Source organism: Scomber japonicus, chromosome 15, assembly GCF_027409825.1.
Source record: "Scomber japonicus isolate fScoJap1 chromosome 15, fScoJap1.pri, whole genome shotgun sequence".
Classification (NCBI taxonomy): Eukaryota; Metazoa; Chordata; class Actinopteri; order Scombriformes; family Scombridae; genus Scomber; species Scomber japonicus.
Window position 1 is genome coordinate 9,744,989 of NC_070592.1, and position 26,402 is coordinate 9,771,390.

General features: G+C 39.7%; 1 protein-coding gene across 1 annotated transcript in view; it reads right to left on the reverse strand.

The window, feature by feature from the left end:
* The window catches only part of samd12 (sterile alpha motif domain containing 12), a 104,097-nt gene that overhangs the window by 74,818 nt on the left and 2,877 nt on the right, over positions 1–26,402 (reverse strand). The window contains exons 2-3 of the mRNA XM_053334058.1: positions 9,765–9,973; positions 1,266–1,395 (exon numbers count right to left, since the gene is read on the reverse strand). Of these exons, the coding sequence (XP_053190033.1) occupies positions 1,266–1,395; positions 9,765–9,973 (339 nt within the window). The remainder of the gene's footprint in view (positions 1–1,265; positions 1,396–9,764; positions 9,974–26,402) is intronic.

Here is a 26,402-nt window from a genome sequence, read left to right on the forward strand (position 1 = left end):
CTGAATGCACTGGGCTTGTCAGGTAACGCTGAGGTGTTTAATTTTAAAGTTAGATTAATTCTATTTAATTATCTATGGACCTTGTGAGAATTTTTAACCAAATGAGTGACTAGAGTGCAGTTAACACGATTTCTCTTTTAAGTAATAACAAACACTGCATGGATTTGATAAGAGGAGTGTTTTCAGTGGTAACTTCTGTCCTTAAACAAAAAAAATCTCTGAAATCTGAATTAGTACTGCAAATAATATTAATAAGAACATAAGAACCAAATTAATAAACTCTAAAAAACAAACAACTTGTTTTTCACAAGTGATTTGGCACCACATCAGTGCTTGTCCCTAGAAAGAAAGGAAAACAAAACTAAATTCTCTACTTGGAGATGGACCCAAAATGTAGCAGCGGTTCAGCGAGCATGCAATGAACTGTGGGTTTCCTCCAGATCCCTACGCTACTGATGAGATATATGTGCAACTTGAAGTGCAAAACAGCAAGATTCAGATTTCCAGACCATTTAACAAAGGATGCTAAATCTCCAATCTCTCCATGCAAACATATAACAGTCAAAATCCATCAAAGGGTAAAACAGGAGCGTGAGTCGTAAGTCATTATGCCACTCATCATGACCGCCAAGCGATTTATCCTGCCAGCCAGTCACTGAATTGAGGAGGTCCTCAATGGCAACAAATAAACATATTAATGTGATCAGTCGTGCTCTGAGAGGTAGAGTGCACGGCAATTAACGGTCGTCTGTTGCTATGCGGACCGGAGTGTCGTTAGCACAGGGGTGACCTTGAAGAGCCTCGTTAGGGAAATGATTGACGTGACAACTGTTGTCAGTGGCAACGCTGACAGTGGGACAGGAGGGATGGACAGACTGGTGGGCCGGGTGGCAAGACTGCAGGTGGCAGTGGGAGCAGAGCACACCTGGGATGTTATGAATGAGATCTGGCTTCTTCAAGATGAGAAGTGACAAAATAACAACAGAGCACTTGCTGTGGTACACTCTTCTTCTTACGCAATGCGTCAGATTCAAATGTGTTGCCATTTTGATAAGATAATTATTTTTGTGCACAAATCTGACATGACAAATTTGCCAATAGTGTCATTTTCACCTTCACATAAAAAAGACAAAAGTAAACACTAGTGTGCAATGCTGCAGCTGTGCTTGCATGGAAAAAACAAACAGACAGTTTGATTGAGGAACGCATGATGACCATCTTGCATGACAGCCACTGTTCAGGCCAGTGTGGGTGTCAAATCGTACCTGTGATGTCGTGTTGTTTGAAGGAGTCGCTGTAGATCTGGTGCTGATTGGGACAGTGTTTCTTCAGCCATTTGCACACATCCTGTTGGGTCCACAAGGCCACCGGCTTGGACAGCTTCACATATCCTGGCTGTTCCAGAGACAAACAAAATAAAACATTTTAATAACTGTTACACAGGCTGTATTTTCATTTTAGAATCAATGAACTGTGACATTTTTTACAGGGTTAATACACTGTGGCTCCATTGATGTATATATATATATATATATATATTTTAATAAAACACTGGTGCACTGTGAGTGAACTATCACTACGTTTTGGTCATAGCATATGATTTAAAGACTGCAATAACTATCCAATAAAATACTGTACACTGTTATTGCTTTCCACTGATTGGCCAAGGTGCTAGTATGTGAGTCCTGTATACAGCTTGGCCTTCCATCTGACTGACTCCGTCATAGACTATTTACTGGTTGCTATGTAACATTTTCCCTGAAGGATCAATAATGTATTAATATTTTAAAGTCAACAGAAGACATACAATGCTAGGAAAGTCAATAATGAGACATTCATAAAATCTTAAGATACCCTGGGAAGTTTTCACTGAAGACAAATCACAAAAGACAATTTCCAGATGTGGAATAACCAAAGTATTAGATGAAGATTTTGAACTGATGAGTTGCTAGATGTGAAGTTGATGGATCACCAACATTATTACAATTCATCTCTAAGGGGGACATAAATATCCGTACAAAATTCCAGAGAATCTCTCCAATAAATGACATTTCACTTAAAATCACAAATATAACCTCATGGTGGTACTGGAATAAAACTCAGGCGGTCACCCAAATCATTGAGTTTTATTGTCTGGGAACGATTAATGTTTGTACAAAATGTCATGGCCATAAATCAAACCATTTGATGTTGGGATATTATGTTCTGTACCAAAGTAGTGGACCAGCCAACCTATAGACCATAGAGTCACAACTCCAGTGTGGCTTTTGGTCGACCCCATTTTCCTTCCAAATAAGGAGTTCTCCAAAAACACACACCACTATCTTACTAAAAACACCATCTGGTGCACACTTGAGTTAATCTGCATTACCTGCTTAAGCTAAATTGTGCCAACAGGGCAGGTATGACAGTCATGTAAACTTAGTAAAATGTTGCAACAGTAGTCTGACTAAGTATGAGTCCAAGAGCCGGGAAGAGCAGCAGGTGAGCAAACTGTCAATCACAGCTGTCAATCAACGCCTGCAGAGCAGCAATCAAAGCCAACTATAACATTTCAAATCTCAGTCAAGATAATTGCCAAAATGACCACCTGCACAGTCATTAGAGGGCCTTAATGTAGTGATTAAGACAATAATGACTTGTTAAAAAAAAGTATTCCTAGAGAAAAGTTGACGCTTTTTAAATGCCAGTCAGTTGGAGGCAGAACCTAGCGGCCATTGGTGGTATTGCACTTTGAAATACTTCTGCACTGGGTTCAAACTCAAGATGTGGTAGTTGCCATTTAGTTGTAATCAGTGTGGGATGAGAGTGAAGCTTTAATCCAACTGCAAGGTTAGGCAACATCACAATGCTTGTAACAGACTGGTCAACACACACACACACACACACACACACACACACACACACACACACACACACACACACACACAGTACTCTGGTTAAAAGATACCATTTTAGTTTAAATACTTCAATAACAGGCAGCGTGGTAGCCTGCCAGAGGATCACTCTTGAAAGTGCTGGCAATGCTTTTGATTTTGATTGAGGGGCTACTAAAATTACAAACAGAGAGAGGCGATTAAAATTTCACATCCACTCCCTTCCACTTCAGCCTGCTCTCTGGCCGTGTGGTGAGGCATAGCAATGGAAACCCTTCTCTTCTCCACCCAAAGAACGAAGAATAACAGGTGCTGGCAGCATTTCCTCTGCTTTCTCTTGCTTTCTCCTACCCACCCCCCCAACTCTCATCTCTCCCCCGTATTCAATCCCGCTCGGTCCCTGTCAGATCTGTCACATTGTCTTTCTCACTTGCTCTCCCCACATACTGTAGCTCTCATCTTTCACATCTCTCCCTTTCTCACCTGTTTCTTATTATATGGTACTACGTTGCTCTCTCCGCTACGCCTCTCCACTGCTCCTTCCCACACACTCTATATCTAGCATTCTAGAGAGAAAGAGAAATTGGGGGGAGATGTACATGCTGGTTTAGGCATATGGTGTGCATCCCCTGCAGGTAGGCGAAGTGACAGACAGCCAAACCGAGAAGGTAGGCAGGTAAGCTAGGCCACTGCTCTTAATGCAATTGCTTGGCAGCTGGCGTGGATGGTGAATCTGCAGGGAGGAGGGGAAAGGGGGAGTGGTATCGAAGGAAGAAACCACATTAACCATTAAACACAACTCAACTCAATGCTAATTAACCCCGACTAGGAGCCTGAGGCGACAAAAGAGAGAGGGAGGCCAAAATGGAGAAAGAGTGAGGGACAGAGTGAAAGCAAGAGGGAGAGTGTGTGTGTGTGTGTGTGTTTTGGGAGTATGTGAGTAAGGGGAGTTTGGGAGAGTATAACTAGCAGGAGAAAAAGGAGAGGAGTCTGGGAGTATGGAGGACGGCTGGACTGACAGATGAAGTGGAGGAATAAAGAGGGAGAGTAGAAAAAGCTCCATAGTGGACTCAGCAGAGTTTGACACAAGAGACTCTCTCATTTTCCATGAACCCATTTGTGAGTCAATGGCCATCTGTGTTTTACATTCTGCACTGATTTAGCCCATAGTTGTGTTCTTGGGGCCGGTACAATAGGTGAGCCGGTGCCTTCCTGCCTGCCAGCCAGTCAGCAGAGCCAAAGGGCGGGGAGGAAACAGCAGAGAGAAGAAAACAGGAGTACAATCATGCTCAAAGAGCTGTGTTCAAGAGACTCTGGGCCAATTAGAGATTTGAGTGACAGCACAAGGGTGAGAGAAGAAGCCCGCATTATTTCTAAGTGGAATACATCTGGGAACAGGCATGCACACATATGAACACGCACGTACATGAGACACACACACATGCATGGCTATATATACTGTATATCCACATGTGGAGTATAGTACAGGCGCACAAACACGCCTACCCTGTGAAAAATATATGAATACAATGTACACACACATGCAGCACAGCCATACAAATACAAAAATATTAAATTGCCATGTGTGCCAACATGCGTTCATGCGCTGTCCTTGGCTTTAATTGATAACTGAAAGCCCAGTGCAGCTCCTGGTATTCTTCACGTTACCTTAGCAACAGAGCAAGGACAACTTCAAAAATTAAAAGATGAGGAATAAAGCCTTGGGAAAACGCACAACCCTAACATGAATTGGAGTCTGGAATAAACATCCACACATTAATGACCACAGTGGAAAACTATTACAGACATAATGAACCATGTAATCGCGCTAACACTGATAAGCATTTAAAGATCCAATATGAATGTACTCAGCTAAATTAATCAAGAGGCAATCACATGCCCCTCTTTGTGGCAGCAGTATAGGAATACAAAGAGAGCTGGGAATTAGAAAGCACTGAAAAGCATTCCAGAGACAAAGACCATGTGGCTGTGGGAGCAAATTTGGTAGTGGTGTCATTTACATAGTCAGAGACACTTACTTTATGTTTTCAATTAATTTTGTGAGGAAATATTAGGGAAAACTAATGCAGTTTTTTATTAGTAATAAAGGGAACTTTAATTAGCTGCTCTTTTGAATATTGTGCATAATTTCCCTACTGGAGTCAAGTATAATTTGAGTGAAGCAGCAGGTTTCCGAAAGAAAACTGCTGTGAAACAATGTATCAGGGGTGTGAAAGTGGGAATATAGGAGAGAAATTTGCGAGAAATGAAGAGAGGAAATATGCATTTACCTCTTAAACTTAAACCATCAAACATGATCCAGATTCAGATAGTTGGAGGTCATAGAATAATATCCTATATTATTAACTATGTAGCATATACTGTATTTTGTACTCTCTATGCTTTTGAATTCTTTTTTTGAAACTATTATTTTTATCATCGATTAATCTAACAGCTATTTTCCAGATTCATCCATTAAGTTTTTTGTCTGTAAAGTGTCAAACGTAGACAAAATATTTAAATATGGCTGTTATAATTTCTCACAGTCCAAGGTGAATATTTGTCTTTTTTTGTCCAAAATCCAAAGATATTCAGTTTATTATCAGGCATGACAAACAAAAGTATCATATTCTTACATTTGAGAAGCTGAAACCTACAAAAAAAAAAAGATTAAAACAATGAATCGATAATCAAAAGAGTTGCTGATTAATCGACTAATCATTTAGTCGGCTAATTGTTGCAGCCCCTGTAAATTAAGCTCTGAGCTGTCCCTATGTTTAAATTCAAATACACATATTGCACAAAAACTTACTTTTTTTGTTTATTTTGTTTATTTTTAAAAGTACCAAGGAAACTGCAAGGTTGCATTAGACTTTGTTATTTTGCTTTCCTTGATAGTACACCAGTAAGATTCACTGTTACATACTACCCTCTAGTGCCACAGCTGAACACTGCACCTGCTTTTAAGTGTGACTGGACAGAAAAGACCTGAGAGGAGGAGGACCACTGTCATTAGTGCCATGCTGACTGAGTGAATGGCTGTTTGAGACACAGAGCCCTGTCGTCTGCCCTATCTGAACCACACAGCTAATTAACAGCTCTGGCATGCTCTCTCTTACGTTTCCTTCCTTCTTTTCTTCCTGCCTCGCTCTATTTCTCTCAGCCAGAGCTGGCAAGAGATGAAAATTCCCTGTATTAATTAATCTGTTACATACAGGAATGGGGATGAAACCGAGATATATGTGTGTGTGTGTGTGTGCGTGTGTGTGTGTATGCATGGACAGGGTGGAGTGGAGTCCAGAGAGCTGTGGATGGCTGACAGAGAATAACACGCTATGCTGGATAAATTAATAAGCCTTCATAAGGAGCCTCTGTTTGAAATTGGATTTACAGGCAGAGCCAACTTTACTCAAGCACATCAAAGAAAGTACACAAGAGTCCGACCCCATCACAGTCCCTGACCTTGGGATTCGGCAGGGTCCATAAAGCATACCAGAGCGTGTTAACACCAAACAAGAAGATTCACCTTGGGCTTGATATTGATTATGACTGAGATGAGCTGATTTACTATGGATGTTAAAGCCATCCACTGAGTCTAAGTGGCTGTTTTATGCCTCATGTTTAATCTATGGCTAAACCTTGGTGCAGGATTGAGCTTTAATATAATATTTAAAAACTAACACTGCTGATGTGATGAACTGAGATGACCTGCAATATATCTTCCAAAGGTAGACATTAAGGTCTGGATTTATTAAGTCTTCACATGTATTCAGTGTTAACCGAGGGATCATTAAACCAGGTGCTTATAGTCTTCATTAGAACCAGGTGAATGAGCTCTAATGTATGATTTTCCAATGACAACACAGTCCTTTGCATATGTTTGACATAATAACAAGAGTATCTTCATTTAAGTCAGCAATCCTGCAAAAAAAAATTGTGTTTTTCCCCCACCAAAACACAGAGGAAACATTTTGAATTGCATATTGCTGGGTGTCAAACAGTACTTTTTTGGTCTTGGCAAAAATTGATCAGTAGCATTGAAAACTGTCAAAAGCTAGTATCACACATCTGTTCAAACTAGAAATTGTGTTACTTATTATTATTGGACCAGATGGTCTCTGACTTAAATCTGAATTTTTATGTCTTATGTCTACTGTTTTGCAGGAAAACATGTCCAACTCAGGTGTTATACTGTCAGCAGTATACAAAGAAACAGAAGTTGGTCACAAATCTGCCAGTGAAGTATTATTTGATGTGTACCTCGATGTGTAAAGTAAATAAATCAATTTTAATCTCTTCTCCAAGTATTTGAACCATTTGACATGTACACAGTTCCAGATATTGCACCACAATTTAGACCACAGAAGTAAAAACAAAATGTTATGATTAACAGTGAAGTCAATATGTCCTATGAGGAAAACATTCCATTTAGCTCTTAATATCAAACCTTATAAGTATTACTAAATAATATGATTTGGCCCAATGGCTATATTGCACGATAGAACTGATTGCCATTCTATGTAATTATAGTCTTTATGCACTTAATCTATTGAATTTCCCCCAAAAGAGAAAAAGTCATTCTTAAATTTAATCCAGAGACACAACGGTGAGACCAAATGCTCATGCAGTGAAATTATTTCAACTAATACAGCATTTCTTCTAGGTCTCTAATGCAATTCAGGCTTCAAATGGAAAAACACTGTGATATAAAGTTACATTATGATACCCACACAAGCCACACGGCAAGTTATAAATACTGTGGTTTTCCCCCCATAGAATCACCACATATTAACTTAAATAAAACACTGTTGCAGAACAATCCAGAAAGAAAAGAGCATCCTCACTCTATATACTGTCTGTGTATGTGTGTGGTGTGTATTTGCACTAAACGAACCAAGGCCTGGATGTCGGTCTGGTATTTCAAAGGCTCATCCAGGGTTTACACAGAGGACCGTGTCTGACTCAAAGTGCTTCCACTTGGTTTGATTGACAGCTGATTACCACAGTTTTTACACAGAGAAAAGAGAATACGAGAGTGTGTTTCCGTCAGCAGTGATCACTCTTGTCTCCTCCCGCTGTCCCAACCATGGGTCTATTTCTGGAGATGAAGTGAGGAATTTATTCTGCTTTGCTGATGATGGATCCTTTGATCTATTATCAGAAACACTGAGGAAGAGTTTGAAACGCAGCCTGAAACAACAGCTTGTCTTTCCTCATTTATTCCCTGTTAATTTCTTTTTGTTTGTATTTAAGAGGTACATGTGTGGAACATAGGGGATTATTTTATTAGAGTGGGTGGTTGATTAGTATGATGTGTGGCATGCAGTCAAATTACACCACAAGCTTGTTTTTGTTATTTAACCATAAACACAATCACAATCAATTTAGCATTAAGGAAGGCTGTAAGGCAGTGACGCTGGTATAAGAGAAATGAAACCACCACAGTGCAAGAAAGACCTAAATATGAGTTATTTGTGTTAAGGAGACCAATGTGGAAATAAGGCTGTAGTCTATAAAGCCATGCTAGCAGCTCTGTAGGGCTGTATTTAGCCTGAGGTTGAGCTAACATTAAATGCTAACTTGGTAATGTTTAAGAGGTTGTTTACAGCTGCTATCTACAACAGAGGCTTATAGAAATGTCATTAGTTTTGCAGGTATTGGTTTTGTAGCCTGCAACTTTATTGTTTTGCTTCAGTATTATCACTCAACTTATAAACTTAGAATTATTTCAACATATCAGCTCATAAACCCACTGTGTGCTAAATGGTAGACAAGTTAGCAACTAGCCTGTGAATATTGTTGATCATTTAGCTGCTAAAAAGCTAATAAATCGTAGTTGCTGGAGACAAAAAGTGAGTGACTGGACACACTGGATGTGTAAATAAGTAATTGTTTGCTAACACATTCACCATATTAATAAGGTGATAATGCTGTATATCAATGCTATGTTTACAGCTGCTGCCTCAAATGGCAAAAAAATCAAAGAATGTAGCCCTAAAATCAAGGCTATAGATACAAATAATAGGCTGTTTTAAGGCTGTGCAAAAGTATCCCTCAGTGTGAATTTTTTGTCTGAGTCTGAGACTAATGTGGAGACAAGACTGCCTGCAGCCATGCTAGCAGCTGTGTGGCTCTACTTTGGCAATGCGGTGCTGCTCAAAAAATGTATTTCCTTCAGGAAAGACCAAAAAGTGAGTAAAGAGCAGAGTGAATATTAGACTTACCTTTTTGGGTGGACAAAAACACCAAATTAACACCGATGTTGCCCCATGCCCACTGGATATGTAAATAGTAGTTGATTGTTCTGCTGCCCCCAAGTGGTCAAAAACCATTTTACGTTTAATCAAAAAAAAGGCTAGGCTATAGTTACAAAGCTGTGTCAATTTTGTGAAATTATTATATCAGCATAGAATTGTAAATTGTATCTTATCTGTAATTGATCGAAATTCAGTAGTCACAATAGTACAGCCCCTCTAAAAATTGTCGGGTTCATCATTGCAGGTGCAGATTTCTTCTGTTAACAGTTTTTGCCATCTTGTAAAACACACTGAAGGAAATTATATTCCAGTTACAAGCCCACTCATCTAACTTGAAGGACACCAATGAGTGTAACATTAGAGCACCAGTAGAGTCAATAACTGTCCTCTTCTACTGACCTATTCTTAAATGAACAACCACTGAGTAGTATCACAAAAGCCACTGTGGTAAAGAGGCACTGAGATAAATGGACAGCAAGTTTTATTGTGTGAGTGTTAAGAAGAGGTGATTCTTTATTGTCAGATATTTGGAGTTGATACTCTGGAAATCAAAAGATGAAGTATTTGAGATTAGTTGATTTCCAATAACTAACAATGAAGCTTTAAAGGGTGCTGTTGGACCAACTCTTACCCGACTCAGCTCAGATTCAGAGACAGATCGGTGTGGCGGTGAACGGCGCTGGTACATGGGAGGGCTGATGTCCTGGTAGCTCGGGCTGTCGTCGTCCAGCAGCACAGCTCCAGCGTCCACGGACTCCTCCTCTTCCTCCAGTTGTGATGTCATGTCTTCTGGGCACATCTGGTGGTCGATGCCATTCTGGCTCAGGTTGCAGTGAACAGCTGTGTGGGTGACAGGGCAAAAATAAATAACGGGATCAGAGATAGAGAGAGAAGAGACAGGATTAGTAGAGAGGGGAAGAAAGAGAAAACGATGCTCTGGGAGATGTGACACGTACACAAGAAGTATGCAAGTATATTTTCTGAAAGTATTACTAATTTAGCACTTGGTAGTAAGAGTAAACCTTTTGCATCCAAAACTGCAAAGTAAGTGTATTGCGGTTGTGATTTACTGTAGAAATTCTTAAATATGCCTGCTTTTCAATACTTTTGGATTCCATAATAGTACCATATCATTCACTTAATAGTATGGATTTTAATAGCATGTTTTAAAAACAAAGCTGCTTTCCAACTGTTGTCCGACTATTTGGTCTACTGATTAAATGTGAGCATGTTGAAATGCTACACTGCATAAGATCCACTAGATGGCGCCAGATAATATTACATAGTGGAGGAAACCATACTAATACTGAACAATGTGTACCATGGTATACTGTTTTTGCAGTTACTATACAAGAATTGCTTTACTATATATATTAACAGTGAATGATACAACATTTGTACTGAGAGATAAAGTCATTTTAACTGGGTCTTAAGAGAAATCTATATGATTTTCTAAACATTTACTTTATGTTTTTTATAGTCGGCTGTAAGCGTCTATACTCCATTTCTGTTCATTGTGATGTGAGACAGTGCTGTCTACCAGAAACACACAAATTAAGGGAATTTATTATGCCTAATGTCTTTTATTCAATTTTCATGCTTTCAGTGTCAACTAAACCCAGAATTATCATGCAGTATGGGGACACGTGAGACATATAATTATCAAATCTACAATACATGTGTTTGCATAGATTGCATGAAGTTTGCACTTTAAACTGCTTGCAATGCACAAGACAGAAATACTGCATCTTATACTTGAGTTTAACTGTACACAAAAAAGGACAAAAACTTATTTTCTGTATGACATCATGACCCAAGAATGATAACTGAGCACTACAGCAGGAGGTATTATCTTCAGCCCGAGAGAAGAGTCTTTTCTGGGGAAACTGATTGCTGTTTTATTAGAATTTAAAAAAGCTGCAGGGCTTGATAAGAGATGAACATTTTTACAGCTATAGATCCATGTAAGATTCCATGTTTTATGTTTTGTGGCTCACACATATTGGCAGCCAAACTCATAAGCCTGTTGACTTGAAAGTGAAGAGGTGTTATAAATCCACTGAATCAATTCATATTCAGGTAGGCTTGATTATGATTCTGCAGACGCTGTATATTATAGACTGGAGCTTTGAGGAGATGAAGGACAAAACTCACATATAAGAAGAAGGCTTGTATTACTTCTCATTGTACTACCTTTCCATTTTCTCCATGAACTGCTTATTTTTAGTTTAGTTTTTCTTAGGAAGTGTCAGGCTCTGGCACTATTTTAGTCTCATCAGGCAGTGATGCAAACACAGAGATGACAGCTAGCAGTGAGTTGTGAGGTGTCACCAAAATAGGCCATTTGTCATCATGCAATCTGCCCACTTTTTCTAAAAACACAGGCGGTTCATTTATGTGGAATGGAAACCAAACACCCTTTCATCACACCTGAAGGCTGCTTCAGCTTCTCCTGCAGGGGTGGATTAAAGGTCAAAGCAATTTTTTCAAAAGCTGCACATTCTGCTTTGCTTAATGGGCTAAAATAAAAAACCTGAGAATGAAGTCGAAAAATAATATAGAAGAAATCTGCAAGTAAAGCACACAGATGTATACCCGAAGTAAGACAGACATTACCGGTCTATAACAAAACGCTTAAAGTGTAGTTTGACATGTTACAAGCACATGCTTTTACAGGAAATGAATCTGACAAATGCCTAAGACAAATACATGTTTAAATGCCCCTGATGCCCCTCATGAACAAATTGCTGCATGGCTTGGATTAAAGAGATGACAGCCATATATCAGCCAAACAAACATTTCAATCTGCTAGTTGGCAGGCCAGCAAAATCAGGAAAACAGCCAATTAAGAGCTTATTTCAGGTCACTGTCACTGAGTAATTACAACAACTCTGACACAGTGCAGAGTGAATTGAAACTTGAATTGAGTGAAGTCAATAACACCAGCAGCAACATCTGCGCTGTCATATCATACGACAGCAGCGGGACTGCGAAAGCTACAGTACTATACTGTCGGTGGTCTCTGACAGGTTGTACACCGGGGAAGGCAAAGCAGTATATATATTTCAGTAAACTATCATCTTCAATCACGCCCCCCTATCAAAGTTGCAATGAAAATGGTACAGCCACAGATTTAAAAACACTTGCTTTCATTGATTATTCCAGGGACTATTTGTTTTACATTCTGTCAGAAAGCTTGCACGAGTTTCTGTTTGGCTGACACAAACTGGAGATGAAGGACTGCACACTTCTCCTATTACTGAACTCTCTGTAAGTCAGCAAAATGTCCAAATATGAAAAGCAATGTCATACAGCAATGCTCTTACTCATGTACTTTTCTCTGCAAGTTTTTAAAGGGTATAAAGAATCAATGGAAGTGAGACACTCTGGAAAACAGTTCATTATAAAATAATATCACAAACATGGTATACAGTTGCAGACCTGCTTTCTTTTGATCTCTGTTAAGGACCAGGAGAAGCCTTGAGATGCCCAGTTTGAAACACACAGAGAGAATATACATGAGTGGGCCACGTTTTGAACAAAGCCAACTTGAGATGCGTGGCACGAAGCATGGCTCCCTCTCACTGCCTCCCCTCGCTCTTTATTCCCCTCTTCTCTCCTCCTGACTCACTGTTTCCCCTCTTCTCCTCACGGTGTGGTGTGCAACCACTCTGGAGGAGAAATGAATTATACATCCTCTGCTAAAAGCTTCTGAACAATGGTACAAGCGACTAAAGAGATAGAGAGATGGATGACAAGATGATGAGAGGGGTTAGGGAAGCGGAGAAAGACAGCAAAGGCAGGAAGGACAGTTGAATTGCTCTCCTTTAAAGGGAAGAGCGGTGGGTGGATAGGGGGCTAGGATATAGAGAAATGCTTTTTTTTTTTTTTTTTTTTAAATCGGCAACAGTTACTATAAATAGCATCATTACATTCTTCCCTCTCTCCTCCCTGACATGCGCTGTGCAAGCATCCAGAGGGAAGAGAGATGGATGAGGGAGGATGTCGGCCTTTCTCCCACTCCCTTTTTTTCTCTCAATGAGATTCTGTAAAACAGGGGGGAAATGAGGGGAGAAAATTAATGGAGCGCACATAGCAATGTTAAGGAACGGCGCCATGCTAGCACAGCCAAATGCACTCCTATTATTGAGAGGCAAATTTATAAAGAATTGGATTAGTCTTACATAACTCTGTCTCTCTTAATTACTGTACATGGTTTTGAACAAGAAGGCATTACAAACCAATCGTATATGAAAAATACCAGCCACCAAGGAGCATGTAGTCAGCTTAATCATTTCTATTTTTTATGTCTATACAAGGATTCTGGACTAAATTAGTATTGTAAAAAAAAAAGAAAGAAAGATTCTTCTGCTATCATCTGAATCATAATGTTCATCAGAATCATGATAAGAAAAATCTGCCTTTTTGCAATACTGTACAATATCAACATGATTTGTCATTTTTTATGGCTTTTAATTGATTGTGTTTTTCACATGTGTTGCACTAGCACTTTCTGTGTTTTAAAAGTTGCTATATAAATCAAGCTTATTCTAATTATTATCAAGTCATATAGAAAGAATGAAATTAATTTAAAAAATACTGAGATATGTTTTAAGAAGTTAGATTGTTGAATATGGTAGTCGAGTTACATTTCTATTCTGAGCATGTGATAAAGTTAATTGAGGGAGACAAGTGATTGATATAAAGTTATTGGGGCTGATGTGTCTCTCTGTCTTTCCCCAAAACCACACCCATGGCTGAAACACAGCTGCAAAATGAAATGCATATTTCAAACTGTGAGAACTAGAGAAGCTCCACAGACTGTTTCAAGGCGAGTGCAGACTCAGAGAAACCAGTAGTGGGTCCATAATCAAAAGTGAAGTTTGCTCTGTGTGGGCGCTCAGGCTCATAGTGATCCGTTTCTCTTTGGCTGACTCTCAAAGTGGAGCAGAATGAATTGTTTGTGAATAGAATCAACTGTATGACCCAGAAACAAAGCCTGGAGAAAGAGGCCAGGGTAAGCCAGGCCAGATGACTGTGGAGACTGTAACAACTCTGCACTGCAGCTATGAGTCCTTTGTTCTTTTGCCTGCTTCCAGGACGTTTAGCAAAAAGGTGGAGCTAATCACAATCCACTATTAGGCAAAAACCAGGACAGGAAGGACGTGGGTGCATTCATTCCCGAATTGAACCAACTCTGCCAACAGACACTCTCGGGAATTTGAAGAGGTGGTCTGGCACCAAAACTGGCAGGATCTCAGCAAAATGACATTTCAGTCGTCCACGCAGCTGTTACTCTCTTTATATGTTAACAGTGGCTTGGAGCTGAATCAGAAATCAGTCTCTCTCACATGGATGAAAGGAAAAAACACTGAAAATAACCAAGCAGTTTAGGAATAATTAACTGTGTGATTGGCACATATTTTTCACAGAGCTGGTCAGCCTCTTCCATCTGTCATGTCTCCAATCAGCTCACACATGCATGCACACAAATGCACGCGTGCACAGATTTGCATGCATCCACATTGGCACACATATGTACACTTGTACACAAACCTGCGCGTGCATGAACGGACAAAGATGCTGACACAAACTGTTAAAATGCCCTCCTAACACTTCATGCAATCGCGGATTCTTAACAAGTCTGTTCTGAGAAAGTGAGCAAATCTAGCAAATCTACACGGGGTGTCAAATGAGCCCATCCACTGCTCTCCACATTAGAAAAAATGTGTGAAAAAGTGTGTGAATGTGAGAGAGAAGTGTGTCTGCTCAGCTGTCTACCCTGAGGACCCTGGAAAGAGTGTTTCCATCAGTAAGGGACAGAAGACACAGTCAGATCCTTGTTACACGCTTGCTAAAGTACTAATTAGAATATCTTTGAAGGGAAGGGACAAGGAGAGAAGCACATCGTCTGTAGCAAAGGATGTTTTGGACAAGAGCCTGTAGGATGAGCTTGCTGCTCTGTGAGATTAAATTTAGGAGAAGTACTGTAGGGATGATCTCTTCTTTCTTGTCTATTCTTTTTCAAACCTTAAAATAAAAATCTCCCATGGGATCTTATTTTGAGACTAATGATTTATTTACAACCCTCTGTAGAGATGACCATTAAAAGGCACTTAGGGCTCAGTATCAAACCTCAATACTTTCAGGGTATCATACACCAAGAATCAAAAACTGTCAAGCACAAAAGTTGTTTTTTTTAATCATTAATTTGTTGTTTGATTGAATAGTTGTTGATTTAAATTAGAAATGAAAAAAAAACAATCATCTTTGAAGGAGAAAAGTCCATGAGTCTAAACTGTGCTGCAGATACAAAGGTCAGATTTAAAGTAATGTTATGTTCTGTGCATAGAGAAATTATAGGTAAAATTTGACATGCTTCTTGCTCTACAACAAAACCTGGAGTGTAATTCTTTCCAGCTACATGTTGCACATATCTAAAGTCTACTGTACTTAGAGAGGGTTTTTCACAGTGCCTCATACATTGTGTGTTTCTCTTTTCAAAGGAATGAGAGCACTCAGTTATGTAAGCCAACAAAGTATTCCACTTCATGTAGCACACGGATAAGGTGTTTCTGTTTCAAACACCAAAGTAGGCCATCAGTCTGTTACCTTAACTGATCCATAAGTCATTCATAGACCTGGCCTTTACGGCTTTTCCTGCACGAGAAAAATGTATGAGTCTGCTCTGCAATTAGATTCCAGAAACATAGGTGATCTCAGGTAACATATACAGCACAGAACATTCAGGGGGCTCAAATCTGTTGTTGCTGCACGCAAAAGCATAAAGCTGTATGAATTTGTTACTACAACATGCTTCATTAGTGGGCTAAAAGCTCAAACAGCTGCAAGTGAAATACCCTCATTTTCTGTCAAACATAGTAGAATAATCGAGCTGTTTTATTTAAGAGCCAATTACCCAACAATGTCCTCTTTGCATGCTAGTAGGTTGGTGCAACAGGGGTTAAATTTGAAACTGTTGCATAAGCGTAGTCTGGTAATACACATGTAATGACCCATTACTAATAAGACATGACATCTGAAAGAATTTTTTGTCGGGGTACTTTTAGGCCTGCTGGCTTTAGTAAATTCATTAACACATACAAAGTCTACACATGAATCTCACTAATCAGAACTGATTGGTAATAACAAATTGGAAAAAGCTTGTGCAATTACTACAACTTTGGGGCCAGGATATAATTAAGATATGAACCACACAAGCAACAGTGTTCACTCAAAAAAGCCTTAAAATATGTTTTATGGCATCCGTGCACATTTCATTTTGCTTCATGTACTGATTAGCCGAGCTTATCTGTTCATTCTGTTTGCTGTTAAGACAATGAGGATTGACTGCACGGTGGACTATCAAAGTAAAGTCATGTAATGAGTTAGCCAGCCAGCTAGACTCTCTGTGGGGATCTTAATTCACCCTGACATCCTATCAAAAGTTAACTGTGCTCAAACTTCACAGACCGCCCTTTACAACCCTGGGGCTTGATCAGCTATGATTGGTTGGTCCTGTGTCAAGCAGGCGCAGATGTGTTCAGCTTTGAACATTTCTCAGCTGTAGAGAGAGCGAGGGAGGATAAAAAAGAAGTGAGATGAAGTAAGAGAGGATGAAAAGGAAAAAAAAGTTGCAAGGAGATAGAAAGTGAGAATGAAAAAGACAGGCAAAATAAGTCAGTGAGACAGAGCCTGAAAGAAAAAGACAGAGCGAAATGACCCACTTTACAGCACAAACACATATGGGCTAAATATAACTGTTCACTCTGGCTCACCATGAAGCATGTATCCCAGGCATAAAGCTGTTAACGTGCTCTGCTTCAAAGGCAGACAGTAAAAGGACTGCAAAAATAGACTGTCTTAATTTGGAGTTGAGTAACATCTATAAATATTTGATAAGAAACACAAACTTCCTCTATTGGCAACCACAACAGGAACCAAAGCAGATTAAGTGGAAAGTTTCAGATTTCTCTGGGTCTCAACAATGCAACGAAGTCTGCTATACTGTATGTCTTTTGAACCTTCCACCTTTTTCCTATTGTGAAGTTTTTATCAGAAACCATAAATGTAGCACTAATCACAAACTTATTGTCAAAGCAACAATTACACTACACAAATATTGTTCATGTTCTTTTTCAGCATGTTTAGATGCCACATTTATGGTGAATTGCAGACTCAACCCTTATGAGAGGATGGTATGCTAACTGCTAACACTTCAGATCACAATAATTTCCATCGATATGAATTGAATTTCTTGACCCTGTCACCCAAAGCTCAAAGTTTGTCCAGAACGGTTCAATGCACTATAACCAAGATAGAAATGTCCTTTTACTGCTGCTGCCCAACGAACAAAATAAGTTTCCTAGACATCCCCCAAAGGTATCTGTAAACATCCTGTAGCCCCCTGAATGTTCTAGTGAGGTCCCCTGTTTGCTGGGATTAACACTGCTAATAACACTGCTAGCCTGTGATCAGAGGATCTCCATGACATCACATGTGAAGGAAAACAACCTTTGCACATATAAACAACCAATTGAAATTGTGTCTACTTTATGTCAAACCTCACTACCAAATACAGTGTCCTCTAAAGGGCAAATCAACATTTTTATTGTGATTATTATTCCTTTATTTTCAGATCACCACACCTATATTGTTATAAAACTATATGGACCATATTTCAAATTAACTCTTAAAGAAATCTGAACTCCAAGTGAACTTGCTAGAAGTTTTTCAAAAAGTCTGCTTGTGACTTTGGTGAATACCTATAGGTATCAGGGATGTCTGGGGAACAGCCCATTAGGCCTGCAAGTCTGCCCATTTAGATTTAGCCTTTTTTTTTTTTTTCACCCTCTCCTTTCCATCGTTGCCTGCCAGGTCTATCGCCTTTATGCCCCTATTATGCAACTCAGCCTCGCAGTCCAGCTGTCTTGTTCATCCCTGCCTGATTTTTTATGCCCATTTGCCTGCCCTTTTCAACTCCCTTTCCCTGCTTGCTTTGCCCTTTTGTTCTGGGATGCCTGAGCTGTGCATGTCTGTTGCTCATTGACACAGTAACCTTTGCTTTTACCTGAACTTTATGCCTTTGATTATGGCATGCATTTGGGTCCTCTATCAGTTAACCATAAGCCAATATGAGGTCTTCTGTATCTCAGTATCACCATGACGATACTCCATAATACAATACATATGAGAAACCTTCTTACAAAGCATTGATGCAAACCATACAAATGTGTGAATACAACATGACATTACACAGTCTTGTTTTTGTGTTATAGCACCAGCCTTTTTGGTAGTTAATAGAAAAAACAAAACAAATTTTGTCTGAGCTGCTTTAAGCACTTGTTTTACCCAATCATGTTGTTTTTCCTCCAAGTGCCTGATTAAATGAGTAGTGTTGTAATAAGTAGAGTACTGCCACCACTCCTCAAAACACTTGCATTGTAAGAATTACAAATAACGATATGACTGTTTTTAGTTGTCACTTTAAAGTAGTTTCAGTCTGTCATCAAGCTGCTTCCAAATTATCTGAGCACTGCCATAAGTGGTTGAGAACACTTGTTAGCATCTAGTTTTGACACTTGAGATAAGTTGGTTGTATCCTGACTTGACTGGTCTTGCCATCTAAACTCTATATGCTGTATAGGAGTTTAGATGGCAAGACCATTCAAGTCAGGATACAACAGACTTATATACAGAAAAAACGGTTACAGGTCTGAAATCTCGACCCCTACAGCTAGTGGATCTGGTAGCTCTGTTATGCTGTGGGGGGGGGGGGGGGGGGGGGGGGGTTCCACTTGTCTCGTTTAAGGGAAGGTTCCACTGCAATTCAATACAAAATTGTTCCAAGTGATCACCGTTCTATCTAGTGATCGAAACATTTCTATCCTGATGGGAGTGGTCTCTTCCAGGATGACAGCGCCCCCATCCAAAGGGTACACAGGGTCACTGAATGGTTTGACGAGTATGAAAATGATGTCATATGCTATGCCCTTCACGAGAACTCAGATGTCAACCCAGTTGATCACCTATGGGAGATTTTGGTCCAATGTGTTCGACAACGCCCTGCACCACAATCATCAAAGCACCAAATAAAGTAGAGATCACAGACTTGTACAATCATTACCCAGGTGTATTGAACTCTCTCTCTCTCTCTCTCTCTCTCTCTCTCTCTCTCTCTCTCTCTCTCTCTCTCTCTCTCTCCTCTCTCTCTCTCTCTCATCTCTCTCTCTCTCTCTCTCTCTCTCCATCTCTCTCTCTCCTCTCTCTCTCTCTCTCTCTCTCTTCTCTCTCTCTCTCTCTCTCTCTCTCTCTCTCTCTCTCTCTCTCTGACTGTAGTGTATATAGGCTAAGGGCAAAATATCTCCTCATAAAAGTCATCTAAACAAACATTAAGCCTGTCCAAAACTAAGGTATCTGTTCTATCCTAAAAGAACTGACTCTGCAGCACAGCGTAACCGCGGCCCATAACGACCGTCTTCACCTGACATTGACTCCCTCCATCTGTGCCCACAGTAATATCCGTGACACACAAACTGTCTTAGTTCAGCAGCTTCAATCAGTCAGCAGAACAGAGCTCGGAGAACTTCATGGTCATCAGAGAATGGAGCTGACACACTGCCAAGTTTCTCACCTCGACACAACAGGGTGACAAGTGGTGCAGAATATTCACAAAAGAGCCAAAGTCACTTTTGACAGGGAAGACAGACGCACAAAGGGCTGGGAGTGCTTTACAATGGTGAAATGAGCAACGAATGACTGGAACATTCAGCAGCATTTATATCTTCCCCCTGGGTTTAATTTGCTTGATGCTTATACATCATGAAGGTCGATATAGCTATGTACAGTAGGTTTTGTACTACCCTTACACTATCAGCCAGGTTAATGTTGCAATACATTTAGAAATGCACTAAATAGAGGTCAAACGCTGAACTGCATTTACATAAAAGAAAGCGAGCACAGAGCCACACTCTTCTCGCATTTTGCCTTCCCTCCTCTGCATATACATCAGATCTAAATGTGGTAAATCAACACCTTTTCCCTTCCTTCACTGCTGTGAATCTACCACAGTATGTGCAAATACTGAGTGTGTGTTGTGCAGAAATGGCATATAGCTTCCGATTCAAATTGATTGAACAGCAGCTCAAAGCATCCCAAGGCTACAGGTGACACTTCAACACAGTGAGTGACAAGTCTTAGAGCATGTGTGGCATGAATATGGAAATAGCTACAATTCGGCAAACACGTGGCAGGATTTAAATTCAATTCGTTTTCTCCACAGGAATGCAGTATTTTGGGCTGTGGTTATGTAAAGTATTGAGAATATACTTATGCTCTCACATTACCAGAAGTTCTTCAAATCAGTATCAATTACATTGTGCATACTTGGGGGGGAGGAATGACTTCTACATCACATCATTCAAATAATTTAACATTTTGAAAAAAAATACACCTTTTGGCTTTCTTGCCAGCTGAGATTTGGTTGTGAAGTTCAATACCACTCTGATGTCTTTACAGTAAATGTGAAGCTTCTGCAGCAGCCTGTTAGCTTAATATCTGACTGGAAACTTTGGGACACAGCTATAGCCTGCCTCTGTCAGTAACAAAATCAGCCTAGAAGCATCTCTAAGGCTCACTAATAAACACGTCATATTGTGAAGTGTAGAAATGAAATGTTTTACAGGAGCTTCTTACAGGGGCATCTGTAATATTTAGGGCTGTCTATAAACATATTACCATTCATAAAAACTTCTAAATCTCCAGCCACCACTGTCAAAACTTAGAACAAGACAATACCATATGCATGAACGTGCCTGTCTGTAGTCTGCAATGGGGACAGAGAGGGGTGAATCAGTTTTATAATGGTTCAGGCTCTATGTATAAAGCGCTTAAATGTGGTTTTAATGCAAATTGTCTGCAATTGCTCATCAATCTTACTCCAGTTATCATCTGTGATCTGCATCTGGTGACCCCATTCCCATTTCTCTTTTAGTGCTGTTATATTATCCTTAGAATATTCTGATAGCAAACCATGCATTTGTGATATATGTCTGTCCAGATGGTCTTTGAGCAACAAAGACTCTAAAGGGACTATACTTGGGCCTATCCAGGGAGCCTCCTTGTTTAGATCTTATGAAATGTCATATCTGTAGGAAGTGTGTGGCCGGAATTTGATAACCATATCTCAAGTCTCCAAAAGAGTGTGTCCCCTTGGTATAAATCTAACATCTTTTTGATGCCCTTCTGCGACCACACCCCAAAAGAATGGTCTCTTAAGGTTAGCGGCAGAGTGCTATTAAGCATGATGGCTGTCTTGGGGATATATTTATGAACATCCTCCCAAATCTTCACTGAATGACTAAGAATGGGATTAGCTGTGTTATATTTTTTTGATGAGAAACAATAAGGCATTTAAGATGTGTCTTGGGAATTGTGGCTTCATATTTAACGGACAAATTTGTGAGTATTGTCTTGACATCTCGCAAAAATTCCCATATGAGAGGCTGAAACCAGACATTTTTGGGAATATGTGCTTAAAATAAATGTTGCCATAGGAAAAGCACAGGTGTAAAATATGTAATTGATGAGGGCTGACTTTCTTTAACTGTTTCAACTGGAAGGCTGGAACAGAAACCACCTGAACTTTCTAAAATGTCTGCTGTGAAAATGACCATCAGATCATTTGATACAGTACAGCAAACAAGAAAAGCATGCAACAGAAGTGATAAATGCTTTTCTAAGCTGGAATGATCCTACAAGTGGGCTATAAGAGCCAATTTCTGCAAACTGGTTAAACTAAGTGAACAGAAAGTAGTACTGCATGATAACAGAGTGTTTTCACTTGCTCTACACTCTATTGGCTTCACCTTCTCCTGGATTTGTTTCTCCCAGGCTGACAGTCAGACACAGTGATGCAAGCTGAGCCAGCTAAAGCGCTCAGGCTGGAGACAGACCGAATAGAATTGTAATGAGCTAACCCCTGACATTTGTTAGACAGAGCCATCCATTTACTTGTAGTTTATATCAATCCTGCAAGTCTCTTGATGAAGTCTAATTTGTGAATATTGATAAGGCTAGAGGACAAGTTTGTGCCCCACTATTACTTTTTTTTCTATTTCTATTTTCTATTTTTATTTTCTGCTTAGCTCTCATTTGGAATTTCATGCAGCAGCACTTTAGAAGGATAAATCAAAGATAGCTGTAGGTCCACCCAAGGGATGATTACACAACACTGCTCTCCTATGACATTTACTACATCTTCTGTCATCTTAATCCCATTTCCGCTTAGTAAGGTTGAAAACTGGGCACCCTTCACTGGGAAACACCTGATTAACTTGCCTAAAATGTAATCCTATTCCAACAAGTCAAATAAACATGTTTATTCTAGTAATCCTATTCCTGGGCTAGGTCCCGCGGATGGTTTTGAAATGAGTTTTCTGAATGAGTGCACAGGCAGGCAGAGCAGGGCAGGACATATCAAGGAGGCTTGATGTACAGAGGCAAGAGAGAAGGAGTGAAATGAACAACCCCAGCCACAGGGGTAAACACTGCTGTGGCTGGACATGGGGTTCAGGTCTAATGTGCGCATGTCCACAGTACATGCATATGTAGGCTGTACATGTCACATGTCACATGCGTGCCTAAATGAAACATAGCTGTTCATTGTTGCCTCACATAGCTTTTAATAGATTTCCCAAAGTTACATAAGTAGTCATAAAAACAGGCTGTGTTCAGACCAAAAACAGAACGGCTTAAGGTGGACATATGCTTTCTGTGATTTTATCTTATTTTTATACTGTTATTAATCATGTTGCAAGTATATGTTAAACATGGTCAACAGTCCAAAACTTGAGGTGAACATATGTAAAAATGCTTGTTTCCTCTACTTCCTCCTCATAATGACATCAGATTGGTCACACATGCCCACAAACAAGTGTTGATTCTGTAGCCTTTGTTGCTAAGGTTGTTCCCCGGGTTGTTTGCATTGTCCACTCGGATATTCGGATCGCATTTGGGCTCGAACATGTATGGATGCACTTGACAAGTTTCTATTTAGATTAAAGAAAGAAAAAAAGCAGTAAAATGTTTACATAACCTTTTGAGCTGAGAAGCCTGCAAGGAGCAGCTTCTGGAAGCTGACCAATCAAAACAGAGTTATGGGTCATTGGAAGGGGCCTTAAAGGGACAGGAGCTAAAATGGCCTGTTTCAGACAGCGGCTGAACTGACAGGCTGCATAAAGGGCCCCTATAAAATAAATATTTTGAATTGTAAATCATGCAAAAGTAGTTCAACAGAGCCATAGCACATAAATATATAGAAAATATATGTATAAATGTGCATGATGCATAAAAAAATGCAAAAGGACTGTTTTGCGGTAGGCATATTGCCACATACGCTGTGAAAAGCTGAAATATGAACAAGAAGTCCAATTTGAAAGCTTCTCAGATGCAAGGATGCTGCACAGCAGGTTACACTACTGTGAGGAAAGATTTTACTCTGGAAACATATCAGCAGTAATAATTTGATCTCTTGTCCTGACATTAGACCAAGCAGTAGAATTATACTGTAGTAAACTATAGAATTAGTGCAACTCTGTACTTTAGCTACAGTATAATGTAATCTACCTGGAATATGCACCTGCTCAAATGCTACAATCACACTGAAATGAATTAAGGGGCTCCGTCCTCTGACACACTGCTATTATCAGTCTGAATGCAGCTTAGTCAGAATGACAGGGGGTGAGTATGTCATCACTGTCATATTGCTCAGCATAAGATTAAGTCTTGACTTTTATCCATATCAGTTGTTATGAGGCAAGAGTACTTGTGACAGTGATGTCTCCAACCACGCTGAGGACTCAAGGCAGGATGATCTAAAGCTTCGTCACCAGAAGCCTCGAACCGCTGTGCCTAATTAGTACGGTCATAAGTGATATGAATCTGTATTTGCATCTGTGATTAATTTTGATCTTTCAAGCATAAGTGAAATTGCATAAGAACAGCATGTACACAAATATTAAAACATAGCCTCCAAACATTTTTAAAGACATGTAAAAATACTGCACGGAAAAATAAGTTTAATAAGTCTGAATTGTTTTTCTCACAAGTTCAATTACTTTTAAAATTGACTCCTTCTCTATAATTGAAAAATCTGTGAATATGCAAATATGTTTCATTTCAAAAGTTTAATCACCGGTCTATGATGTCTCCTTCTTTACTGTAAAGCTCATTTTCACTGCACATTACCTGGAAGTTTCACATTTCTACATTATATTATTCTGTAAGTTGCATATTGGACCATAATTGGCTTCCAAAGCAGATGTGATGCTTAGGTACATGTTTTAAACTCAGACTTAAAGTGAGTACAGATAAACGTTACCCCCTCCAGCAGTTTACAGTTTTACAATTTACAATTTCACTTAGCAGACGTTTTTATCCAAAGCAATGTACATACAGTATGCAGTGTTTCCCACAGGACAGGCATCTATTTGTGGTGGTGGTGGTGGTGGTGTGGTCCTCAGATAAGAAAATGATCGCTCCCCCTCACAGCTTGTCACATAAACATTAGGGAAGACTAACTGCAGGCCAAACTTCAATATGGTTTCAGCATGTTTGAGGGTGACTTGTCTGTTTCAGCCAACATGAAGGATCGGAACTGCAGACACATAAAACACGCTGTTCCGCCCACGGGACGGACCGGAAGTTGGGAGGTAGCGACAAGTTCTTCTGAATGTTTTAAACACCAACCCTTCAACATATATATTCATGCCGTACATTGTTAGAAAGCTTAGATTCTCCTGATTCATTCAAGACCACTCACGAATTATATAGTTGCTCACAACCGTGATAGTATTAGCGGTTAGCTCGGCTAGCCACTTAGCTAAAGTAAGCTAACAGCTATAATGCTACATACCTTCAAAGTCTTCCCTTTATCCACAACGATCATCTTATGACTCAGGACTTTCTGTACAGCTCGACAAGTATCCATTCTGCTGAAATATGAAATCCGTTTCCATAAAACCGGAATACTTTCCTCAATATGTCCATGTATTTAGTCCAACACGTAACATAACACGCACGGAACAAACCATAAACGGTCCGTTTACGTCATTTCCTGACCTGAACGTACATCTGTGGGACACGTGACTGTTTTGTTTACGTCCGTGGGCTCCTCTTGTTTCATACGACACCACACACCAGCAGATAGCCTCCGGTGGTGGTCTTCTTCTTCTTCTTCTTCTTCTTCTTCTTCTTCTTCTTGCCGACCAGGTGCATTAAGTGCGTCTTCTTTGGTTTTATTGCCGCCACATACTGCCCCGGATTTGTAACGACAAGCTACATTCACAGACAGAGTCCCATTATAATTATTTTATGAGCGAGAAAAAAGCCGAAAAATCTATTTGTGGCGGACGTAATTCTTTAGTGGCGGACCGCCACCAATAAATGAATGTGTGGGAAACACTGGTATGAAAGCTGATACAACACAAACAGGGACCAAGTCAGGAGAGAACACAAGTAAGTGCCATAAAGCTAAATTTGAATCCAATAGGACGTAGATGCCATCAGGCAATGCAAAGAGGCAATGCTTAGAAGCAGATTTCTTTTTTTGTTAAATGTGTTTAATGTGTTGTGAAATGTGTGCAGTTAAATGTGAAAAGAGCCTTCTAGTATTAAACTCTGCACATACATAATTCTGCACAGTGAAGGTCAAACATGTAACTTTATAGCAAGATACATTTTTGAGTGGAAGGGGACTTTAAGGGGACTAGTAGGGTCTACCAAAGCCACACACTGACAATATTATCTCTCCCAATTAGTATCAGATTTACTATCCAGCATGATCATGATGCAACTTTTCTGAAACATACATATGATACATCATCTTTGGCCAAACTTTTGATTTCTATGCTAGACTTATATATATGCTGCTAAAACAAACATTTACACAACCTGATTAAACCAAGCCACTTGCCTGCTTTGAGTATAATTAGTACAGACCTTTGCAGCCATTTGTAGATATTTTTTTGTGTCATCTTTCACATACTGAACTTCCAAAAGACTTGAAAGTGACAGTGCCTTCCAAAGTAATGTTCAAATGGGGGGGTAAGCAAGCACTCTCGAACGCGCTGGTTTTCCCAAAGAGCTTATTGTCTTCTCATGTGTTATCAATGATTCAATAGTTGACCTATATTCTGTCTTAGAGGGGTTGGTGGAGCAGTGGGACAGAAAACAGTGACACTGCAGAGTTGTATGATTTTTTTTCTCATCG